Raw genomic sequence first — 24,414 nt, 5'->3', positions numbered from 1 at the left:
CACAGGGCACCCCACACACACAGGGCACCTCACACACAGGGCACCCCACACACACAGGGCACCTCATACACACAAGGCACCCCCCACACACAGGCACCCCCCACACACAGGGCACCCCACACACACAGGGCAGCTCACACACACAGGCACTCCACACACACAGGGCAGCTCACACACAAAGGCACTCCACATACACAGGGCCCCCACATCCACAGGCACCCCACACACCTGACACCCCACATCCACAGGCACCCCATATACATAGGTACCCCACACACAGGCACCTCACACACACAGGGCACCCCACACCCACTGGCATGCCTGTGCCCCTGATCCTGCTCAGGAAACCAATGCTAATGGGAAGAGGGCAGACCACCAGCCTGTAGGACAGAGGAAGGGTCTGGCCACCCACGGCAGAGGGGCAGGGACAGAGGCACTGAGGATGGAGGGTACTGGGAAGACGGGTGACCACGCAGACAACAAGAACGAGTGGGTAAGGGAGCTCGGCCACGCTGTCACTGAAAACCTCTGCCTTCTCTGCGAGGCGGGGTGGCAGTCATCCCTGTCTCCAGACCCGCGGAGGGGGAAGTAGACTCAGCACCGTGCCTGGGAGTGGGTGTTCAGTGAACCCTGCTCTCTCCAGAACAGCGTGGAGGTCACGAGCGGGGCTCTGGATCCCCACCTGCCTCGGCAGAGTCACGAGCAAGCCTCTCGACTGTTATTGTTGGTCCTGTGAACCTAGAAGAACCGCCCCATCTTCAGGGCCTGTGGGGGGGTGGGCGAGCGACCAGGTGCAGGGGAGGCATCTTGCTGCCCACCTCTCCTGACCAGGTGACAAGGACAGCTCCAGGCTCTCTGCCCCAGCTTACTGATGTCTTCCTGCCTCCCGCCTCAGGAATGAAGGCTGCCACACACACGCACGCACGCACACGCACACGCTCCTTCAATCCCCACTCTGACCTTCTCCACGCCACACTCTGTCCCATCCAGGAGAGGAATGAGGAGGCGGCTACAGCTGCTTTGGTCCAGGGGATCTGGGTGGCAGGAGAGAGCCTGGCACCTGTCCTAAGAGGGGAGATTGGTGGCCAACTCAGGGGCCACTAGGGCCTGTCGGGTCAGTGTCCAGCCTTAACTGTCCCTCCCAGAGCACAGGACACACTGACACAGGCAGTACACTACTCTGTGGGTACTGGTGGCCGGGGAGTAGGGGCATGGCCGACTTCTCCATCGGGAACAGGGACAGTCATCAGAGGCCACAATCCTTTTAGGGGCCCACAAAAATGTTTGAATTTCTTTTAAAATCAGAAAAAAAAGTAAACTTTTGGGTAAAAAAATGTTCTAACGTAATATTAATATATTTGTATTTATAACAACGTACACAAAAGTGTATATCTTTTATAAGAATACTAAGACATAATTCTGAGTATTTTGTATGGTAGAAGGGGCCCACAAGGCAAAAGCGCCCAGGGCCCATGAAAGTCCTGTGCAGCCCTGCAAGGAAGTCTGTCTTTGGGGTGCCTGCCACTCTTCGTCTCCCCTCCCCCTGCCAGCTCATACTTCTGCTGCAGGGTTCAGCTTGGAGGTCACTCCCTCCGGGAAGCCTTCCAGCTCCCATTGGGTTGGAAGCCCTCCGCAAATGCCTATTTAGGATCAAGGTCCATGGGCTCACCGGCTGTGCCAGGGCTGGCTCTACATAATTTGTGGGGCCCTGTCAACATGAAAATGTGGGGTCCTTGTTCAAAAACTAAGAATTTTGAGGAGAATGATATGCTGGCACAGTGGGTGCCCACAGTGCACAGTGGGCATGAGCTGGCGGGTGGAGGCCATGGGGCGCGGGCAGAGGGAGCCCCAGGTGCAGAGGGGCGGGGTGGCAGGCAGGCGCCACGGAGGGCGGACTCACAAAGTGCTCCCTGGTGAAGGTGCAGGCCACCGCTGCAGGGCCGAAAGCGACGCGGCACTGCTCGTCAGCGTCGTAGTAGAGGCCAGGGTGCGCCTCCGGAGGGCGCCCCGCGGGCCGGAACTGCGGCCCCGGCGGGTCCCACACGCAGCGCGCCCGTCCTGCGCTGGGACAAGGCCTGGGCTCAGGCCCCGGGTGGACACCGGGTGGGGGCGGGATGAAAGAGTTGGGGAGAGAGTTGAGGGCGTTTGGAGGGGTGGGCTCGGGTGGGCGGGGCCGGAAGTTCTCAGCCCAGGTCCCCGACCAAGAGCCGACCCTGGGCTGGCACAAGGCTCAAGCCCAGGGGCGGCGCGGAGTGGAGGTGGTGCCTGAGCAAAAGGAGGGGCGATGGAGGGGGGATGAGGGGCATGGGGCAGATGCAGGTGGAACTCGGGAGGGAATGGGATGTGGGGGTAGATGCCGGGGGGGGGGGGGGGGCAGGGGAGGTTGGAGAGGTGGGTCTGCGGAGGGATGGGAGTGGATGGTGGAGAATTGAGGGGCGGGCGCGGGGAGGGGGTGGGATGGAGGGGTGGGTGCAGAGGAGTGGGAGAGAAAGAGGGAGTTGGCCCGGGGGCGGGATGGGAGTGGATGGAGGGATGGGCGGGCGCAGGGAGGGGGTGGGACGGAGGGGTGGGTGCGGGGCGGGATGGAGGAGTGCGCCCTGAGAGGTGACGGGAGCCCATGGAGAGGGGGGTGCGGGGACGCGATGGGAGTTGACCGAGGGTTGGACAGGGCTGCGGACAGATGGAGGGGTGGGCTGGAGGGGAGGGTCGGAGGACGAGAAGTGGGGTGCGCGCGAGGCGGATGGGGGCGTAGGGAGGGATGGGCGGGGTGGAGGCGGGCAGCCGTGCGCGGTGAGGGATGGGGCTACCTGAGCAGGTGCAGCAGCTGCCGGCGGCTGCAGGCAGACCACACGAGGCCCCCGCGGGCGGGCGCGGCGCCGTCGGCCGCCATCACGTGGCCGCTGGGCCCGCAGCCGCTGCCGGGCGCGCCGTCGTGCTCCAGGCCGAAGCTGCGCGGAGCGGCGGCGCTGAGCGCGGGCCGGGCCGGGTCCCTCGCGTCCCGGCCTGGCCGCCCTCGGGACGCAGCGCGCGGCGAGCTTTCGGACTCGAGTCCCTCCCTGGCCCCGCCACCAGCTAACCCAGCGGGTGGAGCGAGTCGCACGGCCGCCCTGCCTCAGTTTCCCGCCCAAGGGAACGCTGGGCCGGCCAGGTGGCTCCCGCCTCTTTTGGCTAATAAATATTAAAACGCCTTAAAAATGTGCAGGCCAAACTAATCCATGGTGTTATCAGTCTGGGGAGGATGGGGCTCGAGGGCCCGTGGGGGGGCCGCCAACCATCGCTTTCTTGGTCTGAGGGCTGGCTCAGTGTGTGAAGTCATCGACTTCGTGTATAGTACAGTTAAATAAAAAGGCTGAGAAAATGTGCGGACCTTTGGCCATCGTTTTCTATACCTTTTTTTTTATCCTGCAAACAAAATAGAGGAATTGTGATGGGAGTGGGGGAGAGATCGAGTGGAGGCCCAGGAGAGGGAGTAAAAGGGGAGCTGTCGTGGGCCGGTGTGGGGGAAGGAGCCCCAGCCTTGGATGCGGAGCTTGACCACCCGCGGAGACGGGGGTCGCCCGCGATTCCACCGCAGCGCTCAGAGCCGCTGAGACCGCCGGGGGTGCGAGGGGGGCTGTGGGCGAGGAAAAGAGAGACTCCGTTCTTTAGGAGTCTCTGTGCTATTTTAATTTTACAGCAGGTGGGTGTGACTTTCATAATTAAAAGAAACTCACCACTTTAGGTAAATGCTAACAGTTAGGAGCAAAGATTTGCCCACAGAATGCATAGTTCATAACAGGGCAAATATAGAAACAACCTAAATATCCAACAATAGAGATTAATTAAATAAATTATGGTACACACAAAAAAAAACGTTGCAAAAGACCTGGGAGAAATGTTTGGAATATATTGTTACATAAAAAAGCAGGTAATAAACCAATATACAGTATAATCCCACTTTTGCAAATAAAAAATTAAATGTGTGTCTGTAAAGAAAAGACTAAAATTAAGTACAGAATGTGAACAGATGTTATCTCTAAGTTATGGGATTTGGAATGATTTTTACAGCCTGCTTTTTATTTACCTGAATTTCTTACAAAACTTATTCTCTAATTGCTAAGTTTGTTCACTTATTTTTTGAAAAAAAAAGTTTCTTTTAATTATTTGGTAATCAAGAAGTATCAGATTTCCCAGACCTTGCCCCCGCTCTTCCTAGGCCATTGGGGTCAAGGGCACAGGCTCCTTCCAGTAGACTCTCTCAGGGCCCACTGCCAGCCTCCACCTTCCCTCCTGGGGTCCCAGGTCAGCTCCTTGGCCTGCTTGGGGACAGCTGGTGGGGCCCCGTACCTGTGCCCAATCTCATGGGCAATGGTGACCCCCAGGTCAAAGCCGGTATCCTCAGTGATGAGGCAGCTCCAGGAGGAGGAGCAGGCGCCCCCCAGCTGGGTGACCCCCCGAACCTGCCGGTTACCATCAGGCAACTCCAGGTCAAACCTCGGGAAGAGAGAACAGACACCTGGGCGGTGCTGAGGTGCCTGCCCGCTGGGCCACCTTGCGAGAGCAGGAGCAGCTCCCAGGCAGGCTGGCACGCCCTCGGGGAGCTCGGCTACCTGGTGATGTAGAGGACCAGGTCGGCATGCCCGGGATCCGTGTCATCCTGGGGGTTGACCATCCTGCTCCACTCACAGACGCTCATCAGTGACGAGGTGATGTTGGCTGTGATATCTGGAGCATCCTGGGAGGGCAGTAATAGAACCAGCGTTCATGGGACCCACACCAAGTGGGGGACTGACTGCTGCTGGCATCTCAGTCAATCCTCATGACAACCCTTTACTGTCCCTCCCATGTTACAGGCGAGGAGACTGAGGCCCAGCAGTGCTGAGTGCTGGGGCAGAGCTGGGATCTGGATCGGGGTCTGGCTGGCTGGAAGCCCTGCTCTTACCCCAGCTGTTCTGTGGGCATCCGCAGGAAGAGGTTAAAGAGGACAGAAACGGGTTTTCAGTGATCCTGGGCTTCCAGCGTGGCGCCTACCTCAGGCCGAGTCAGGATGACCATCTTCACCAGGTGCACTCGGAACTGAGCCCCCAGGGATGGGTCCCTCAGCAGTTCTGATCCCTGTGGAAGGGCAAGCAGGGAAGGTGACACATGTGGATGGGTGTGGCCAGCCCCCAGCAGCTGCTGACTTCCAGGGGCCTGGAGGGGAAGCCTGGAAAGGATGTTCCGTCAGCATGGGGGACCCCCAAAGTGCTCGTCCTTGTGCTGGGAGCCACCCATAGAGATCGTCAAATCTGCTCTGGTCCCCCCCTGCTCGTGGCTCAGGAAGGCCAACCACCACAAAGAAGAGAAACCCTGAAACCAGGGGATGTGGATAATTGTCATTAGTCTAGAACATTCTATTCAAACACTGCTTCTCTCAGAGTGGAATCACCCTGCCCTTTCTCATCTCTGTTGATCTGCCTACAACACCTTTCTCTCCACCTCTGCTTGCTTAACCTGCCCATCTCTGTGAGGGGGCGTGAGGGCTCCCCTCCTCCACGAGCCCTTTCCTGGGCACCTCAATGAGAAGGCCGCCCCGCCAGGCTCCCGGCTCTCTCCATACATCTGTCAATATGCCCATCGTGGTCAACTTGTTCTGCGGTTGTTTGCACCAGCTTGTCCTCTAAGTGGGACGTGGCACCCGAGAGAAAACGCGGCTCATCGCTGCCCTCAGCTGACCCGAGGCTGATCCAGGCTCCGCCACTTCCAACTACATGCTTAGGATCCTGTTCACTAACCTTGGTTTAGTTAGTTTCCTCATCTGTAAAATGGAGATAAAGCCTTCTGTAGCTATCGGTGGACTTAGGAACAATGCAGCTGGCCCGAGGTGGGTGTCCAACGATGACAGCGGCCATTACCAGGACGGGCACCCTCTGGGCAGGAGCCAGTCTGGCATCTACCCTGCCCCCAGCCATCCTCAGTCCTCGTAAAACAGGCCGAATGACCAGAGGGAGCACGGCCTGATGACTAAATTTCGGCATGTTAAAAGTGGGGAGACCCCCAAAGCTTGAAAACAATAGCTGTCAAGTGACTTAGAGGGAGTTTTTGTCACCTCCAGGCCTGCAGGCAGAAAGCCTACGCAGGCTTGTTCTGGACCTGGACCAGGTCTGCGAGGGGGCAGGACCACATGGGTGTGGCCCTGGGACCCAGACTCCCTGCCCGGTGGGAGGCCCAGACAACACATGGGGACAGGGAGCGGACAGGGAGGGGACAGAGGGCCTAGGGTTCAAGACTCGTGGAACTTTTCCTTTCGTCCAAAATAGGTGGGCACACCTGCGGCTGGGGACCAAGTGGTTCCCAGTACCCCACATTCTAGGGGGGCTGCCTGCCCTCCAGGGCCAACTTACAAGGCGAGCAGTGGCTGCCCTGCCATGGCCAGCACCTCCTCAAGTCCCCTTCCCATCTCTGCAGGGGACCAAGGGGTGGGGGAAGGGGCCTGGGTTGTCAGTCATCAGCTGAGACTCATTTCCTAAATGTTCCTAAGATCCCTTTAGTCAGAATTTTTTAAAAAATCGTCAGTGTCTGAATTGTGTACGTTTCTTCTTATCATGTCTGACTTTGCTGCACTGTGGCTGGTGATGGTGAGCTTGTGGCATCAATCCCCTTACATTGTGGAGACCTACCTGGCAGCCTAGAGCACAGTCATTTATTGTGTGCGTCTCATTAGTGAAGTCTCTAGAGCTTGGGCACAGGGTTTCATCCAGTCCATGAAATTACACGTGATCGTGAGGTTGTTGCAACACCTGTTTCCTTGTCTCTCTGAGATAATGATTAGTGCAGTCCTGCGTCCTGCCCAACCTTTACCCCGGAGGCTGGGTGGAGGGGAGGCCCGCAGAGATGGGGTGCCTGCAAGAAGGGACTTGAGAGAGGCCAGGGTGGGGCAGCCACACTCGCTGGGTGTCAGGCAGTGCTGGCCGAGGTTCCCATGGGTCGAATGGACACTGGGGCAGAGGCCAGGCTTGAGGGTCCCCTGGGTGAAGGGACCCAAGTAGCAGGAGGCCGTGGGGTGCACTAGGGAGTGGAGAGGGGTTCCCGGTCCTCACCCACCTCCACTCCAGGCGAGGGAGTGGGAGGAGGAAGGAAAGAGCAGACCATGCCTCCCCCACTCCAGGGGCTCCGAGCCCCACGCGTGACCCCAGCCTCAGGTTTACACCCAAGCTCAACCCACTGAGTTCAAACTACCAGATAAGCCAGCCCACTGACGTTTTGCCACAAGCCCCGCATGTGGGGCACGTGTCCAGAGGCTCCCGAGGACAGTCACTGCCCCACTGGATCCCTGAGTCCCACTCCCTGCGGCCAGCGCCGTCCGTCCGTGGAGTCAGCGCCCCACATGAGCACTCACCATGTTGAGGTTGGTGAGCACATAGCGCTCCGTGTCCTCCTGGTGGGCCTGGTAGACGTCGGGGCCCACAGCCACCAGCAGCTCCAGGTGCAGGACGCTCCCGGCAGCCCTTCTCTGGAGGCGACGGGAAGGAAGACGGCCTGGCAAGGGAGGAGGCAGGGCTGAGAGGGAAGGTTCTAGAAAACAGATGAAACATGGCCTTGGCCACCTGGTCAGCCATCCCTATGGCCCCCATGGCCCAAGGGCCAGGCCCCTCCATTACCCTTGCTCCTGGGCTTGGAGACACAGTGGGAGGCGCGTCTCTGCCCCTTACCACTATGGGGTGTAGGGAGTTGGTGGGCTTGATCCTCAGCTTTCCCACGGGGAGGGCTGGTTGAGCAGGCCTGCCCGGGGCTGTGGGCTCTAGTAGGCCCTGCTCTGTGCCCTCCTCTCACAGCCCCTCCCTGCCCTCCTGGAGCTAGCCTCTCAGTGCCCAAGGTGTCCGCTCCCTCAGACATCCATGCACTGACTTAAGATACTTTGGTCGTCTCAACTCCTCAGGAATAAGCGCGCCCAGAGGGTGGAAAGGTCTCGCTCTCGCAGGTCACTTTATGTTGTGACTGTCAGAACCGACAGCGGCTGGCCAGCTACCGGGAGAGGCGGCAGGTCTCGGCAGAATGACCTTCTCAAGTCAAGACATTTCATTTCACCCCACCCCAAGGGCCCGGGTCCCCTTAGTGATGGGGCATTTCAGGGCATGGGAAAGGGCCAGAAGGCAGCATGGGGCCCAGGAGGGAGCTGTTGTGTGGCTTTTATGTCTTCGGGTCACCTCAAAGCCCCAAGCGCCTGCTCTGCCCCCCAGACGGCCCTCTGGGCACACGCTGTAGAATGGGGTCACCCCAAGATGGCAAGTAAAGCCCAAGACACTGCCTACTTGCACCCATGTAAGCCTGGAGCGGCCACTCCCTGTTCTTGGGCCTCTGGGTTCCCATCTGCAGCCTGGGAAAGTCACTCACCACTGCACTGCCTGGCACAGACTTCAGCAGCACCCGCCTGTGAACGTGCTTCGTAAACTGTGAAGGGCTGTTCACAGGTGGGAGGTCTACCTGTCCACCTAGCAGACAGTCTGGGGGTACGGTTGATGGCCACATGCTCCCCTGGCCTGTCCAGTAAGCTAGGCACTCCCCTGCATCCTAAAGAAGATGGCTCCATTTGCACAGCACCAGGGCAGCAGGGAGAGCTGGTCCCTCCCCCAGAGCTGTCCCTGATGGTGGCCCACCCTCCCTCCCCCGGGAGCTGTACCTTGGAGGACCCCTGGGACCATGGGGGCCGCAGGGGCGGGCCTGTGGATCAAATGGGGCTGGGCCTGCCCCAGGGAGGCACCAGCTCCCCGTGCTGCCTCCTCACTGGCTGGACACAGAGCCTGTCTGCACCCACCAGGATGTCGCCCTCCTGGAGAAGAGAGAGCAGGCTGGCACACACAGCCCACTCCCCGCTGCAGGAGAGGGCCTCTCTGGGCCGTCATGGCACCAGACATGGGCTTGCCCTAAGCACTCTCCAAGGGCTCCTCCCCAAGTCCAGGATCCATGAGCCCATCTCTGCTGGACAGAGAGGAACCCACACCCTTCTGGGGCTGCGCTCACTGCCCACCACCTGCTGCCAGCCCCCCTACCGCCCACACTCCAATCCCCCCCATGCACACGGCCTTCAGGCCCCAGTCTGCAGGGCCTGGTAAAGTCCCATGTGTACGAGAATGGAGGGGGTCTCCGGGGACTAGCTAGACCTGTGCTAATGAACAGCACTGCCGGTCACCAGATCCACCCTGAGTGGCATCTGTCCTGGCCCAGGCTGGGCCTCCCAACCCAGGAACCAGGTGGGGCATTGTGTGTCGTGCGTAATGATATAAATGGCTCTGGCTTGTTGAGTGACGCATTGTGACAAACTTTGCATGGACACGTGACACCAGTCCTCACAATAACCCAAGAGGCCCGTGCTGTCTTCACGGTTTCTCGGTTGAAGACACTGAGACCCGGTCGAGCGACTGGCCCGAGGTCGTCTGAGCTAAGTGACAGAGCTGGAGTCTGAGCTCAGAGGTCTGACTGCGAAGCCCTCTTTCTTCTCATTCCCTGTCCTCCGGGTCTGTACCTGGCTCTGCCACCTGCTAGCAGGCTTTTCTGAGCCTCCGTGGAACACAGCCCCACGGGATCTGACTTTAGGCAAAGATCTACGCATCTGGCTGTGTGGCAGGGGGCTGGAGGACATCTCCACACCATGGGGTCCCACTAGCCACACCCCCAGCACAACCTCTCCCTGTTGCCGGCCTGAGCGCCCACTCACCAAGTGGCCCGAGCAGTATGTGGCCCTGGCCGCTGCACCTGGGGGCAGCCAGGCGCGGCCTCCTGTGAAGCAGTGGTGGGGTGGCCTCCCCAGCAGCCTGAGGGAGGAGTTCACCATGAGCTCACTGCTGAAGGAGGCAGCGAGGACGCCCAGCTCGGGCCGGAAGGAGAAGGTGAAGAGCTGTCCCAGGACGCTCAGGGAGCAGCGAGGGGCCCTGCAGGGTGGCCCCCAGAGCCCGTCCTCACACATGCACGTGAACGGGGCCACGTCAAATCGGGGCACTGCAGGAGACAGTAGGCCGCCTCACTCAGCCCCACTCAGCCCTCCAGGTCCTCCTGCCTGGGGAGGGGCCCGAAGTTGTCCCAGCTCTCAGGGTGGTGGACGGCAAGTTGCCTCTCCAATCTGGGTCTTGCCTGGGGGCCAGACCAGTGCCCAGCACAGCAGCCTCGCCTCGGAACGTATTTCATGAGTGATGTCACGAGCCCCGACAGGCAAAGCGGGTACATGAGCAGCCTCTGTGGAAAGCAGCAGCCCAAGGCCAGCCTCACCGTCCTTCTCCACCCATCTCCCTCACCCCAAGGTAGCTCCAGAGGGTTCAGGGACCCCGGGCAATGGTCTCCTAGCCCTCCAGGAAGGGCAGAGCTAAAGGGACCTGGGGTATGTGATACACAAGTTCTCGGCCTCCATTCCCCAGGGTCAGCCCCAGGCCCCCCAGCACGGTCCCCTGGACCCCCAGCACGGTCCCCCTGGACACCAAGCACGGCCCCAGGCCCCCCAGCACAGTCCCCCTGGCCCCTGAGCATGGCCCCAGGCACTGGTCGGTGTGCATCTGACCCAGACCACAGAGAAGTCAGTCACAAGTGGGACATCCCCTAATTTTCTCCGCCCTGACCCCTAGCCTGCCCTGCCTCTGGTCCCCACCAGCTTTTTGATCAAAGTCACCAATGGCCCTGCTTGGAAAGGGGCCGGCACCCTGGAGAAGTCCACAGACGTGGTCCCCGAGCGATGGGGAAACGGCTTTGGCTGGAGCTTGACCCAGCGCCTATCTTGCTTCTCACAGAAGAAATAAATATTTACACGCAGGCCAGAAACCACAAGAGCCCCTGAGAATCAGTCAGCCCAACGGAGGCCCAGGGGCAGAAGGCCCAGCTAATTAGTAACCATTCCCTTGAAATACAGAGCAGAATCCCCGGGGTCAGAACCCCAGCTCCGTCCAGAACACCCAGACCAGATTTTATCTACTCGGCAGGAAGTAACGGAGTTAATTAACAGGGGTGATGGCAGCCGCTCTGACTCCTCCCAGCAGAGCCACCAAAGTCCCAGGCTCTGACTCAACGGTGAGATCCCCCCGCCGGCACTCAGAAGGCTCCAGGACAAGTACCTTTTAAGGTAGCATCAGGGCCAAAGTAAGAAGTCCCTTCCTCTGGTTCCAAAGCCTGGAGAAAAATCTGCGAGACAGGACAAGTGAGGAGAGAGGAGGACGGGGGAGAAGGGAGGTGGGAGAGGGGCAAGGAGGGAGGGGACCAGAAATGGAGGATGGAGAGGCAGAGACACCACACGGGTTAGACAGTGTCTGTGCTTCACCAGATGAGTGGGCAGGACTGAGAGGCCAATGCCTTCTTCAGTGAGCACACTTCATCCCCTGAACCCCAGCTCAGACTCCTCTGCCCAGTGCAAACCTGGAAGCCAAAAGAACACCCCCACTCTGCCCAAGGGCTGTTTGGCACCCCCTCTCTCCCAGAGAACCTGCCGTCAGCACCCAGAAGAGCTCAGATTCCCACCCTAGGTCCCTGACACCGGCTCGTGTAGATTCACCCACCTGCTGGAAATCGGAGAGCCCCCAGCAGCCCAGGAGAAGGAAGGCAGAAGTGAGAATTCCCCGTATGCATCGTCCCCAGGGCTTAAGCTCGCTCATCCTTAGGAAAGCCAGCTGGCAGAGGGAAAAGAGCCGTGGTGACTGGAAATCTAGTTGGTGTGGAATGTGACAGACCCTGCTGGGTGGGTGGGATGATCAGGCTATGTTTACTCTTGCGAGCTTCCTCCCAGAGCTAGGGCCGTCGGGATGGGTGGCCTGCAGGCTCCTCCTGCTGCAACCTGGGCCTTGCACTGGGCTGGTCCTTGGTTCAGAGCACCCCCACTGGAGCCTGCATCCTGGGATGGGGCTGGGCCAAGTAGCCCAGTCTGGAGGAGGGAGCACCAGACTAGGGATCTGGAGCTGTGGATTCATGCTGAATGCTGCCACTGAGGGCTGGCTCTCCCCTGACTAATGAGAGGCTGCACCAAAGGCACCACCATTCCGGCCTCAGACAACCTGCTCTCCTCTCCTGACACCCCTGTTTTCTATAACCTGTCCCCACTCTCCTGTCCTCATTCCCCTCCCCACTCACTGCAGACTCCAGGCCCCCACCACCCTCACTCCCTGGCAAACACTCCTCTGCCTCATCCCCTCCCACTCAGCTATCACCTCTTCTGTGCCTGCACCGGCTGGACAGAGTCAAAGAACCAGGCTGGTGGCACCACGCTGCACTCAGCATCACAGGCCACCTGGCAGTCCACTCCACCTCCTGGAACGTTCTCAGTCACACTCTCCAAAGCACTATTTCCCACTCCCTCACACCTCCAGGACGCCTCCCCCCAACTCAGCTGATGGCTAGCATGGGGATGGCTGTTGGTTCCCCACCTGCCCCCTTCTCGTCCATCCTCTGTTATCAGGAAGGACGCACCTATCCATCCATTCAGGGCCAATCCACTTTGCTCGCACAGGTGTCAGCACTGCATGGGGTCTGGGATTCCCCATTATCTTTCATAGGCATTCCACTCAGCACAGGTTGTGCATGCCTAATTCCGACTCTGTGACTGCTTTCTGGCGACCCAAACCGACAAACTGCCCTAATCCAGCTGCACCATTGCTGGCCTGGGCATCTGTGACCAGCTCCTAACTGGTCTCCCCGCTTCCTCCCTCACTTCCCTCCCCATCCCATTTCTCACACAGAGGGACAGTGATCTTTAAAAAACTCAAGTCAGACTGCATCACTCCCCAGCTTTAAAATAATCGATGGCAGGGCCGGCCCGGTGGCACAGTGGTTAAGTGCACGCACTCCACTTTGGCAGCCCGGGGTTCCCACCCCGGGTGTGGACCAACGCACCGCTTGTCAAGCCATGCTGTGGCGGTGTCCCACATAAAGTGGAGGAAGATGGGCACAGATATTAGCACAGGATTATAACCTCCTCCTCAGCAAAAAGAGGAGGGTTGGCGAAGATGTTAGCTCAGGTCTAATCTTCCTCACACACACAAAAAATAATAATAATTGATGGCTCCCCTTTGCCCTTAGAATAAAATGTCCAAAGTCCTTCCTGTAGCCCCCAAGGCTCTGTAATCCATATCTGGCCCCTGCCCATCCCTCTGCCTGCCTCTCTAACTGCCTTCCCTTTGCTTACAGAGCTTTAGCCACACCAGCCTTTTCCCATTCCTCAAATACGTCAAATGCTTTGCTGTTCCCTCTGAGCCTTGATCTTCACATTCAAGTTTCAGCTTAAGTGTCTCCTCTCCAAGAGGCCTTCGCTCATGACCCCATCTAAGTGGCCCCTCCAGGCAGGGTTGCCACGCTTAGAAAATAAAAATCAGGATACCTAGTTAAATTTGAATTTCAGATAAAAAACAATATTTTTTGTATAAATATGCCCCCAATACTACAACTATTGCACAGGGCATATTTATTTATATTAAAAATTATTCTTTATCTGAAATTCCTATTTCTCTGGGTATCCTGCATTTTGTTTGGTAACCTTACCCCTCGATACCTCATCACCAGTCTCTACCACCACATCCCATTTTATCATCTTCATGGCAGTTACTGCTATCATAATTGTGTTGTTGGCGTGTTATCTGTCTTTCTCTGAAGCCCCCACACCCACACACACACAGACTCTCAGATGGAAGACTTAGGGAAGTGGAGGCCTCCTCTCTGTGGTTTATCGAGGTACTGTCAGGGCCAGGTGTGGTGTGCTAGCAATTTATTATTATTGTTGTGTCGACTGAAATCAAGAGCCTAGGTGACATTAGTGGAGGACTTTATTCAATAGTCAGCGTGAGGAGCTCAAACCCGGGGAAACAGCTCAGCAGATGCTCTGATGGGACTGCTCCAAGGGGTGTGAGCGTACGTCTCTTTCACAAACAGTGCATGTGCAGGGAAGAGGAGAAGAAAAACAACTCACAGCTAGATTTCATATATGTCAGGAAAAATAAAGGGTGGAGTACATCTGGGCTTTTCTCTAGATTTATGGTGAAGGTGACATAAACAAGAACTCCTTGTTTGTACATCAAACAAGTTGGGAGATGCTGACCTTATCCATGTGTGGAGGGAGGCCAGGACCAGAGTCGTGATTATTCCCTCCATCTCTAAGAAACACAGCTGGGGACGTGAGAGCGAGGTACCCTTTATCTTTCCTGCTGTGGGTCTGCCCAGCTGGCGTCTTTGGTCATGAGGTGTGGGGTTCAAGGTCATTTGACGCCGGCTGAAGATGGCCTGCACGGCGGCTTCACAGGACAGCACGGACTTTATTGTACTGACTTAAAGCCCACGCAGGGTGCTTGCTAGATGCGCCCGTTAGACCAGAGAGAGGCGTCCCAAAACCTGTCCACAGCTGTTGTTACCATACTATACAACAATTATTAGGATGCTTTAGTATCATCATCGGGTATCGCTGAAGTGCCTCTGCAGCCCACGCCCTGGCAAACCAGGCTGTGCTACCTGGGGTCCTCCTCCCCGCCCCTGGGCCTCAGTTTCCCCCTGCATGGGGAAGACACCCGAGCGACGCTGAAGGTGAGGCCGGCGGGGTGGGAGTGGCCCCGGCTCTTCCAGGCCCGGCCGCCCAGCGCCCCCTTGCGGCCGCCGGCGCCCCGCGCTCTGCCGGCCCAGCCCCGGTGCTACACCGACAGCGGCCCCCCAGTCCCCTTCCGGCGCCTAGTTTCTCACCCCGCTTTAGCATCTCGGTGAGATCCCGGGCTTACCCCAACCCGGCCCTAGGTCGCCGACCCCGGACGCCGCTCGCTGAGGTGTCGGCCCTTTTCCCATGCGGACGAAGAGCCCCGCCTTGCTCCCGGTCGTGCGGAACCTGAGGCGAGGGCCTGGTTTCCAGCCGGTGGGGGAGAGGCGAGCACTTCCGGGGATTGGGGCGCACGTGCGGCGACACGCAGCGGGGTGCTTCCGGGGTCGCTTCCAGGGTCCGGGAGGCCGGGGTCGCGCCCGCCGGGAAGTGCGGGCCGAGCCGTCCGGGGCCGGGCGGCGCGCTGGGAATGGGCGCGGGGCGCGGGCCGGGCGAGGGGCGGGCGGGGGGCCCTGGTGGCCGTCCCCGGCGTAGCCGCCGCGCTCCGGGGTCGGGCCCGAGGGTCCCCGCGCGGGGCGGGGCCGGGGGCGGCGAGACCGCCGCCCCGGGGGGCCCCGCGGCTGGGACTGGTCTGGTCGAGGAGCTCTCTCGGAAGAGGAAGAACAAGAAGAGATCCCGGAACGGCAAGGCGCGGGAAGGAAGCGGGAGGCCGGGAGGCGCCGCTGGCGCTGTCGTGCGGCCTCCCGCGGCTGCGGAAGAGTTTTCCCGGAACTGGAAGGCGCTGCGGGAGGTGAGGCTGGGCCCGCGGGCGCGCCCTGCCCGTCACCGCGGCTCCAAAAGGGGAGACGCGGGGCCCGGAGGGAGCTGTGCGGGCGGACTGCAGTGAAAACCTCGTCCACAGAGCCGCCTGCAGCACCGGCGGCCTGTTGAGGGGGTCGCGAACTCGTGGGTAGAGGAGAATAGCAGGACCGACGGTTTTTACGTTGGTAAAGGTTGGTGACAGCTCTTAAAACGTGCGGACGCTGCCCTGGGATCTGCCTGTGGGTTCTTGTTTAACCCCCCTACCAGCACTGTGAGGTAGAGCCCCATGTCATCTCCGTTTTAGGGGCGAGGACACCGGTCCACAAAGGTTGAATAAATTACCCAAGATTGCAGCGGGTGGGCAGGACCGGGAGTCTGACGCCCGAGTCCCTGCTCTGCATGCCGAGTGGTACCTGCCTTTCTGGGCGTCGTGGCCGGTACCTAGGGAGTGGTTCCTCTGCTGCGTGCTGTTCCTGGTGCTTCGCTCTAAATTCTCCCCCCTCCCTTGGAGGTAGCTGCCCTTATTATCGCTGTTTTTGGGGTGAGGAAATGGAGGCAGGGAGCTTAAGGGACTTGGCCCGGTGTGGCAGAGCCAGTAAACGGCATACTGGGGTGCAGAGTCACACAGGCGTGAGGTTTTGCTCTTTGCTCCTGCTGACCTTTAAAGTCTCTTCTCCGGTTTTCTGGAGTCTGTTACGGAGCTTCAGGGTGAGCAAGAGAACAGAGAAGAGCCTCTTAACGCGGCCCGATATCGTAGGGTGGGGAGTCCCCGTACTTTTTCTGTCTTGACAAATGGGCCCGGTGACACCTGGCACTCCAGAGTTGTGTGTGATTTCTGTCAATCTCCCTCTTTCTCAAGAGAGTAAAGCAAAATGGAGTGAGTGGAAAGCATGTATACTGGGGGGAAAACCTTGACTTCTCTCTTGTTCGTACGAGAAAGTAAATCCTTCTGTTCTTTGCATATCCCGGGAACGGGTCGTTAGAAACCCAGCTCATCATCTCTCCGCTGGTTGCCACGTCCCCAGCTCTTAACTGAGGTTGAGAACAGCCGCGCTGGGGACGTGAGCACAGAGGAGGTTGGGCTGGAAGACCTCAGAGAGTCCTCCTCGTGTGACAGCAGAGGTAGGGCTGCTGACAGTTCTTCAGCCACCTCTAGAAAAAAACTTGCCGTTGAACACACCCCTGTCTCTTCCTGAGACCCTCACAGCAGTAAGCAAACCAAGAAATCTTGTAAAGGAAGTAGTTTCTCTGCACCAGCTTGTTGGCCTAAGCTCTGAGGGAAGTAACTCTAGAATGAACTCTCGATTACCTAGAAAAGTGAAAACAGGTTGCATATCATCGCCCCGTGCTCAGAGTGAAGTAGTCTATTCAGACTTTCAGGAGGTACTTAAGTAGAACATGAGTTTGAAATTTTGTAGGAATGAGGGAGCAGGTGTCAATTTAGGCATTGTAATGCAAGAAGCAAAGAAAATCGTTCACCACAAGTGACTTACAGGTGACGGTGAGAAAAGGCCTATTCCAAACCGTTTGAAAATGAATTTCAGTGATGCTAGTGGGAAGTATATGTAGATGTGATTGACGTGTGTGTCTGTGTGTGTGTGTGTGTATATGTGTATGTACATACATATATGTATGCATATAAGTTTTTTCAATCTCTTGTGCATGGTTTCCAAATTAAAATGTGTCCTCTGTTTTATTTTGGGTCCCATAGCTGCTGAAGCAAAAATCACAGGCTCTGGAAAAGCCTCTTGTTATCTCTCAGATGGATTCCAAAAAGCAGCCCAAAGTTATCCAACAAAACAGAGAAGGCAGCCCAGGTAAAGCTAAGAGAGATGAGATGGGGACAGAAAAAACAGACCATGCAGCCAGCGGGGGCTCTGCTCCTTCAGGATCTCTGAGGAACAGGAAGGTGCCAGCACCTCCCACAAAGGCCAGCCGAGCAGAGCACAGTGAGAAAGGGACCAAGAAAAGGACAAATGGTGACATTTCTCCGACTCAAGGGGACATCAAGCATAAGAAGCGGAAAGCTAAGGAGGCGGCTGCAGCCTTGACTCCAGCCCCACCCACTGAGTAAGTCCTGGAGGTCTGCCCGAGCTGGTGGTCATCTTGTCCCTGAGAACAAAGTCCCAGTGACCAGGGCCTGTCTCCTCAAGGAGGCTGAGGCCAGTGGCCCCTCCCGCAGCCCCTCCATCCTCTCACCCTGGTGCTCTTTGTTTGCCTAGAATGTAGGCATGATGCGGGCGGGGTCTGGAACAGTGTGGCACTCAGCAGGCCCCCAGTAAAGATTTCGGAATGATGGATGCCGAAGCCAGGAAGACCTGAGTTTGACACTGATTCCTGCGTCTTGCCAGTTGGGTGGTTAGGGGCAAGTTCCTGCCATCCCCTGAGCCTCAGTGTGGTCATCTGTGGTGTTGTGAGGGGTCTGTGAGATGGGATGTGCTGCCTCAGCGCCTGGCAGTTACTCAACAAACCCTGTGATGCTCACTCACATGGGAGGACCAGGAGTCAGTGGCTGCCCTGAATGGCTCACCTGGAGGTGGCATGTTTGTAAGTCAGGCTGGCGGCTTGTCGCCTGGTGTTGAGGACATGGTTGCTGAAGGTTGCAGGAAGAACAGTTTGCCTCTCGTGTGTCATTGTGCCAGGCACGCACTCTGGAGAGAGAGCAGTTACAATGGGTCCCTCCCTCTTGAGGCTGGTAGTCGAGCAGGGGAGGGACAGTAAACTGAAATGATTTCAGTAGTTCCCTAAGTGTGGTCAGGGTGGGTCCGGTGAGGCTGGGAGCAAACAGCCGGAGGGGCGTGTCCGTTCAGTGGGCTCAGGAAGAGGTGTCTAAGGACATGACACTGAAGCTGAGCCCGAAAGACAGAATTCCCCAGGCAGAAATTGACGTCTCTGTGTGGGCTTCCAAGTATGGGGGTCTCGAGGGGAAGGGGCCAGCAGTCCTTACCCCTCGGGGCGGCACTCTGTGTTTCCGTTGTGTGGTCATTGTGTTCATCTGTGTTCCCTAAATGTATGACAGTGAAGGTGTTACTTTTGTAATTGAAAACAGTAGCAGTCTTTATACCCAGGTAGTGGGCTGTATATTTCTATTGTATATTCTCTGGGTTTATCCCTAGTTCCTAAATTTGGGTAATGAACGTATTTTCTGATGAGAAAGGAAAGAGCCAAAACGATGAGAATAGCGGGAGCTACTGGGCCAGCGGGAGGGCATTGGGCCCGGCTGCTGTGAGGAGCAGACTCCGCTGAGCAGCGTGTGCAGCCCATCTCCTCTCTGCTTTTTAGGGAAGACATCTGGTTTGATGATGTCGACCCGGCAGATATCGAAGCGGCCATCGGCCCAGAGGCAGCAGAGATCGCAAGAAAACAGCTGGGACAGAGTGAGAGGAGCGTCACGCTGGTGAAGGAGCAGGCCTTCGGCGGGTATGCTGGGCTGGGCGTGGGCCCTCGGGCGCGTTCAGCCTTAGAGGGCCGGGGTTCGGGAAGGTTGGATTGGGCAGACACCTTCCAGTGTCCTGGTAAGACCTGAGACCACATAGAGTTTGGTCACGTGATGTGGTGATGGGCGGGGAGCTTTTGGTGCCGATTCCCGGATCCTGCAGTGTTGATTAACCTGGAGCCTTTGGTTCCCCTCAGCCTGACGAGAGCCTTAGCCATGGACTGTGAGATGGTGGGCGTGGGCCCCAATGGGGAGGAGAGCATCGCTGCCCGCGTGTCCATTGTGAATCAGTATGGGAAGTGTGTTTACGACAAGTACGTCAAGCCCACCCAGCCGGTGACTGACTACAGGACGGCGGTCAGCGGGATACGGCCCGAGCACCTCCGGCAGGGTGGGTCCCGCACAGCTCACGGCTATAGAGGGCAGGCAGTAGCTGGGCCCGAGTTCTCCCTTTCGTTCCCGGTTCTGGTCCGGAGCAGTCAGCATAGTGGGAGTCCTGACAGTCACACCCCCTGGGGGTGGTTTTCAGCGCTGTCCTGTCTTCCTCACTAGGCCTGGCGCCTTTCCCTGGGGGTGGGGCAGCCTGGGCGTAGTTGACGCCCCTTCCCGGATCAGAATCTCAGCTGACCCCCCGTCTCAGGTCTGACCAGAGGTGGGAGGTCCCTCTCAGAGAACGACTGTGATTGACGTGTCATCACAAACCACTTCTTGGTGTGGATTTTCAGGAGAGGAATTTGAAGTTGTTCAGAAGGAAGTGGCAGACATGCTGAAGGGCCGCATTCTGGTTGGACACGCACTGCACAACGATTTAAAGGTACTGCTCTTCCGTGCCTGCTGCCCACCCTTGTGCCGTCTACATGCACGTCACGGCGGGGGGCGGGGGTTGTAGTGAACTTGTGCCCCGTGTTGGGAATCCTCTCTAACACTGTCAGGTACCACTTAGTGAGGTACTGCCTTCTGGAGCCATGCTAGGCATCTTACACGACAGAGGTCTCATTCAGTTCCCTAAAGGGGGCTGAGGTGTTCACAGGTGGTAAAACTGAGGCTCCGTGAGTTAGGTGACGTGCCACGGTGCCAGCATGCAGAGCTGGTGCACACCCGGGCCTGATGCCAGGTGCCCACGGCTCTAGCACAGCCACATGGACAAAGCCAGGCATTGCCTCTGTGGCTTTCACCCGGCGGGCAGGAACTGTGCTCGTCTGAGGTCAGAGCCCCTTCTGTCGGGAAGTATTCCCTGGCGGCCATTCCCTCAGGGCCACTGGGCAGGCAGTCAGGGCCCCCCTTGTCTCCCTCGCACAGGCCGGCCCGTCATGGCCAGCACAGTGGGCAGTGGGCGAGCTCGAGGGTCACTTCCAGTGCCCCAGAGGGTGTGGCCTCCAGCCTCTGCTCTTTTAGGGTCTCTGCGTGGGCAGAACTGACCCACCTGTTCTTTTTTTTGATTATTATTATTATTAATTCTTTTTGTGTGAGGAAGATCAGCCCTGAGGTAACATCCATGCCAATCCTCCTCTTTTTGCTGAGGAAGACTCACACTGGGCTAACATCCGTGCCCATCTTCCTCCACTTTACGTGGGACGCCGCCACAGTATGGTGTGACAAGTGGTGCATCGGTGCACGCCCTCTGAACCCGGGCTGCTAGCAACAGAATGTGCGCACTTAACCGCTACGGCACGGGGCCGGCCACTGACCCACCTGTTCTGATGAGAACCGCGAGGCAGGCAGAATGGGAGACTATCCTTCCTGGGCGGGGGCTTTTCAAACAGTGTTCCATGGAACCCTAGTGTCCTTAGATGTTTCAAGGACCGCTAAATGTTGGTCTTAATTGCCTTTTTTTTTTTCTTTTTTGTGAAGAAGATCAGCCCTGAGCTAACATCCATGCTAATCCTCCTCTTTTTGCTGAGGAAGACCGGCCCTGAGCTAACATCTATTGCCAATCCTCCTCCTTTTTTCCCCTTCTTCTCCCCAAAGCCCCAGTAGATAGTTGTATGTCATAGTTGCATATCCTTCTAGTTGCTGTATGTGGGATGCTGCCTCAGCATGGCCGGACAAGTGGTGCGTCGGTGCGCGCCTGGGATCTGAACCCAGCCCGGCAGCAGCAGAGCGTACGCACTTAACTGCTAAGCCACGGGGCGGCCCCTTTAATTGCCTTTTAAGATAAATTTTGAGCTATTAAAAACTAACAAGTCTGCCCACCGAAGTGCATTGTATCATAAACGTTCTCACCTCAGGCCACCCCGTTAGCTCGTGCTCCCTCCTCATGCCTGTTGCATCCCTGGTAACTTGGGCAGACTCGTGCTTAAACCTCTCCTGAAGACTGTGCTGAGGTCCTGAGATGAGCTGTTAAATTCTCTTCTCATTCCTGACTTCCTTTCTGTGCAACACCAACTTAAAATATGGGATAAATTGGTTGCTGGTTAATTGGTGACTGTCTCCTACTTCCCCGGGTTCAAGATTGTGTTTTTATCAGTGTAGGTCTTACTGTTGAGCTCATCTTTAGTGTGGTATTTTCCTTCAGAAGTTCAGACTCCCGTCAGTACCTTTTTTTATTCATGTGTTTTATACATTGGAATTCTTTGTAAGAGGTTATTTGACACCAAGGGTTTCTACCACTACAAACTAGAAATGAAAATGACCGTCACTATATCTTCTTCTAGGTGCTGTTTCTAGATCACCCAAAAAAGAAGATCCGGGACACTCAGAAATACAAACCTTTTAAGAGTCACGTGCAGGTATTTAAAATAAGTGTGGTTCCGCATGTGGTAGCTGTTTCGTGAGGTTCATGTGATGGCTGGTTCTGGTGCCTGGTAGCTGACCTATTGGCGAAAGGTGTTTTGTTTTGCTTTGCTTTTTAACCTTTAAAAGCAAAGGGAGGGGGGCCGGCCCCGTGGCTTAGCGGTTGAGTGCACGTGCTCCACTACTAGCAGCCCAGGTTCGGATCCCAGGCGCGCACCGACGCGCCGCTTCTCCAGCCATGCTGAGGCCGCGTCCCACATACAGCAATTAGAAAGATGTGCAACTATCTACTGCGGCTTACGGGGAAAAAAAAAGGAGGATTGGCAATAGATGTTAGGTCAGAGCCGGTCTTCCTCAGCAAAAAGAGGAGGATTAGCATGGATGTTAGCTCAGGGCCGATCTTCCTCAAAAAAAAAAAAAGTAAAGGGAGGGCCGGCCCCGTGGCTTAGAGGTTAAGTGTGCACGCTCTGCTGCTGGCGGCCTGGGTTCGGATCCCGGGCGCGCACTGACGCACCGCTTCTCCGGCCATGCTGGGGCCGCATCCCACATGCAGCAACTGGAAGGATGTGCAGCTATGACATACAAATATCTACTGGGGCTTTGGGGGAAAAAATAAAAATAAATAAAAGGGAATCTGAAAAGAAAATGTAGAGTTCTGCTAAATGGCAATCCTAAAAGTTAGTGTGACTGAGGGCAGGTTATGTCTACTTTCTGATTTCTGTGATCCAGAGGGGCCGAGGGCAAGCTCCCCTCTTGAAATGAGCAGGGAGGCCGAGGCTGGAAGGCAGAGATGCAGGCTCCTTCCCCGGCCCTCCTCCAGGGCTTAACAGGGTGTCGCCAGCCCTCACTGCCATGGGGCTGCCACTGGAGGGCACACTGCAGGTCACTGGGGTTGGGGCTCAGTAGGCGACACCCCCAGCCTGGGGCAGCACCCCCCGCTTGCACAGAGCCTGCAAAGGCCTCGCCCCAGCCCGGCTGTGTGCTGTCCCCTCTCCCCTGGCAGAGTGGAAGGCCATCCCTGAAGCTGCTTGCAGAGGAAATCCTGGGGATCAGGGTGCAGCAGGCGGAGCATTGCTCGGTGAGTCTGTCCTGGGGTGACAGTCCTTGGGATTGGGGGCCACCCCTGACGTCACATGCGAGGCACTGTCACTGAGGGCAAACACAGTGGGGCCTGAGTGACTTCTTTTCTAAGAGGCTGCTGGTCCATAAAACGTGAAATGACACAGCAGGCTTACACAGTGTTGACTAGATTCTAAATGGTTATGTTTAACTAATTAACACTTAACACAAAAAAACTATACTGTAAATGTTTGGGAAGAAGTCCCCAGTCTAGACTGAAGGCCCTCTAGGACGCGGTGGCCCTGGCCTGCGGCGACAGGCCCTGGTGATGGGGCTGAGGAGTGTTGGCGCCAGGTCGCAGGCCCATGGAACCCAGCCCCCACTGCATGGTGGCTGTCAGCCCCCTAGGCTCTTTCTGCCCTTTGTCTTGTGCCCGAGCACGAAGCTCAGAGCCCGTCATCCCCCCGTCTGCATTCCTGATGTTTGCTGTCTCGTGCCCCTCACGAGGCAGCATGTCTGTCCCTTTGCTTCTGTGGGTTCCTTTCCTCTCCGTAAGGGGAGCCCCGAGTCGCAGAGGTGCAGTGAGGATCACAGCACTGGCTGCTGCTCTGCTCGGTTTTCTCCTTCGCTCCTCCCACATCTGGCGCTAGGGCTCGGTAACGGTGGGGTTGCCTGGCACATGGCCATGCTTGTCACCAGCTGGGACAGCCAGGGTGGTGTTCCGTGTCACCTAGATTCAGGATGCCCAGGCAGCAATGAGACTGTACATCATGGTGAAGAAGGACTGGGAGAGCGTCGCCCCAGACAGGCGCCCCGCAGCCACCGCTCCAGATGCCGGCAGTGACGACGCCTAGTGAGAGCCCAGCTGCTAGTGCCGTCCCTCCCACCGCCCTGTGGCAGTGTCTCCGTCCACAGGCAGTTGTGACCAAATCTGCCCAGAGCAGCAACTCTGTCGAAACATTTTCAAAATCATGGCAGCAGGGGCATGGGAGCATGCATGCTGCTGAGAAGAACTTTTTCTTCCTTCTGATTTTATGATCTAAGACCTAGTCCCACTCGCAGAGGGGACGGGCAGTGTGGGCAGGGACACAGCCGGCGGAGTCAGGGGTGTTTGTCCTGGGCGCAGCCAGGAGTCCGGGGTGGCGGGACTCAAGTGGGAATGCACATGGGGAGTCGGTGCTGTGCCTGCCCTGCGCTGTCACCGTGGACGTGGAGGTGGGCTTCGCTGGGGTTCACCGGGTCCCAGGGCAGGAAGCACCCAGTTGTCCACTGGCTCTTCAGCGCTTCCTCTAAGGAGGCCTCGTTCCCTCCATCGCCTTGAGCGATGTAAAGAACTCTTCTGGACTGGAGGGGCCCCGGACCAGGTGTCTGCGGTTAGCCCAGCTGCAGCCTCACTGAAGAGTTTTCTGTAGCCCCCCCTTGGACTTGGAGAGACTTTCTGAGGGCGGGCGTGCCTTCCTCACTCCCCACACCCGCCAAGTTAAACCCAAGTCAGAGCCCGCAGCGTGGCGATGTGAGGCGCAGGCTGCCTGAGCACGGTGACAATGTTATTCCCGGAAACGGGTGCCTCTCCCCGTCCAGGACGGACATGCTGACCTTGGGCCATTGAGCTGGAAAAGCCGCTGGGTTCCCGTGGGCGGCTGGGCTCAGGGGTGAGGGTCTTTCCGAGAACGGGGTGGGGGGCAGCCAGCTGCACTGAGTGGAATGCACAGACCCCGTGGCTTCACCGAACTGCCTGAGGGGGGTACAAAAAAGGTCCAAACCCACTGCGGATGTTATTTCACAAATGCAGGCTTTTACTTGAGATGGAGCTTGCAGAGGCTGTTTCTTTCCCTCATTTGGAATGGTCTAGAAGGACTGCTGTGGCTGACTGCTGCCACCTGTT

At 57.5% G+C, this 24,414-nt stretch overlaps 2 protein-coding genes across 3 annotated transcripts in view; one reads left to right on the top strand and one right to left on the bottom strand.

Annotated features, from left to right (window-relative positions):
* Positions 1-15,589, bottom strand: part of ADAMTS13 (ADAM metallopeptidase with thrombospondin type 1 motif 13) — a 37,111-nt gene extending 21,522 nt beyond the window's left edge. The window contains exons 1-10 of the mRNA XM_058524686.1: positions 15,566-15,589; positions 14,685-15,423; positions 9,712-9,954; positions 7,358-7,497; positions 5,011-5,094; positions 4,590-4,714; positions 4,327-4,473; positions 2,808-2,948; positions 1,901-2,063; positions 961-1,065 (exon numbers count right to left, since the gene is read on the bottom strand). Coding sequence (XP_058380669.1) covers positions 961-1,065; positions 1,901-2,063; positions 2,808-2,948; positions 4,327-4,473; positions 4,590-4,714; positions 5,011-5,094; positions 7,358-7,497; positions 9,712-9,954; positions 14,685-15,423; positions 15,566-15,589 — 1,911 coding nt within the window. The remainder of the gene's footprint in view (positions 1-960; positions 1,066-1,900; positions 2,064-2,807; positions 2,949-4,326; positions 4,474-4,589; positions 4,715-5,010; positions 5,095-7,357; positions 7,498-9,711; positions 9,955-14,684; positions 15,424-15,565) is intronic.
* Positions 14,971-24,333, top strand: REXO4 (REX4 homolog, 3'-5' exonuclease). 2 transcript variants are annotated; one of them, XM_058524419.1, is made up of 9 exons: positions 14,971-15,290; positions 17,013-17,118; positions 17,191-17,371; positions 18,584-18,721; positions 18,935-19,128; positions 19,463-19,551; positions 21,392-21,466; positions 22,474-22,548; positions 23,264-24,333. In XM_058524419.1, the coding sequence occupies exons 2-9, from the start codon at positions 17,064-17,066 to the stop codon at positions 23,381-23,383; spliced, it is 927 nt and encodes a 308-aa protein (XP_058380402.1). In that variant the 5' UTR covers positions 14,971-15,290; positions 17,013-17,063; the 3' UTR covers positions 23,384-24,333. The 2 variants fall into 2 exon arrangements, with proteins under 2 accessions (XP_058380402.1, XP_058380401.1); XM_058524418.1 differs by having other exon boundaries at positions 14,973-15,290; positions 17,013-17,371.
* Positions 24,334-24,414: the final 81 nt, after the last annotated feature.

Source organism: Diceros bicornis, chromosome 28, assembly GCF_020826845.1.
Source record: "Diceros bicornis minor isolate mBicDic1 chromosome 28, mDicBic1.mat.cur, whole genome shotgun sequence".
Taxonomy (NCBI): Eukaryota; Metazoa; Chordata; class Mammalia; order Perissodactyla; family Rhinocerotidae; genus Diceros; species Diceros bicornis.
Note: the sequence above shows the minus strand (reverse complement) of the source record. Positions and strands in the feature narration are given on the sequence as shown.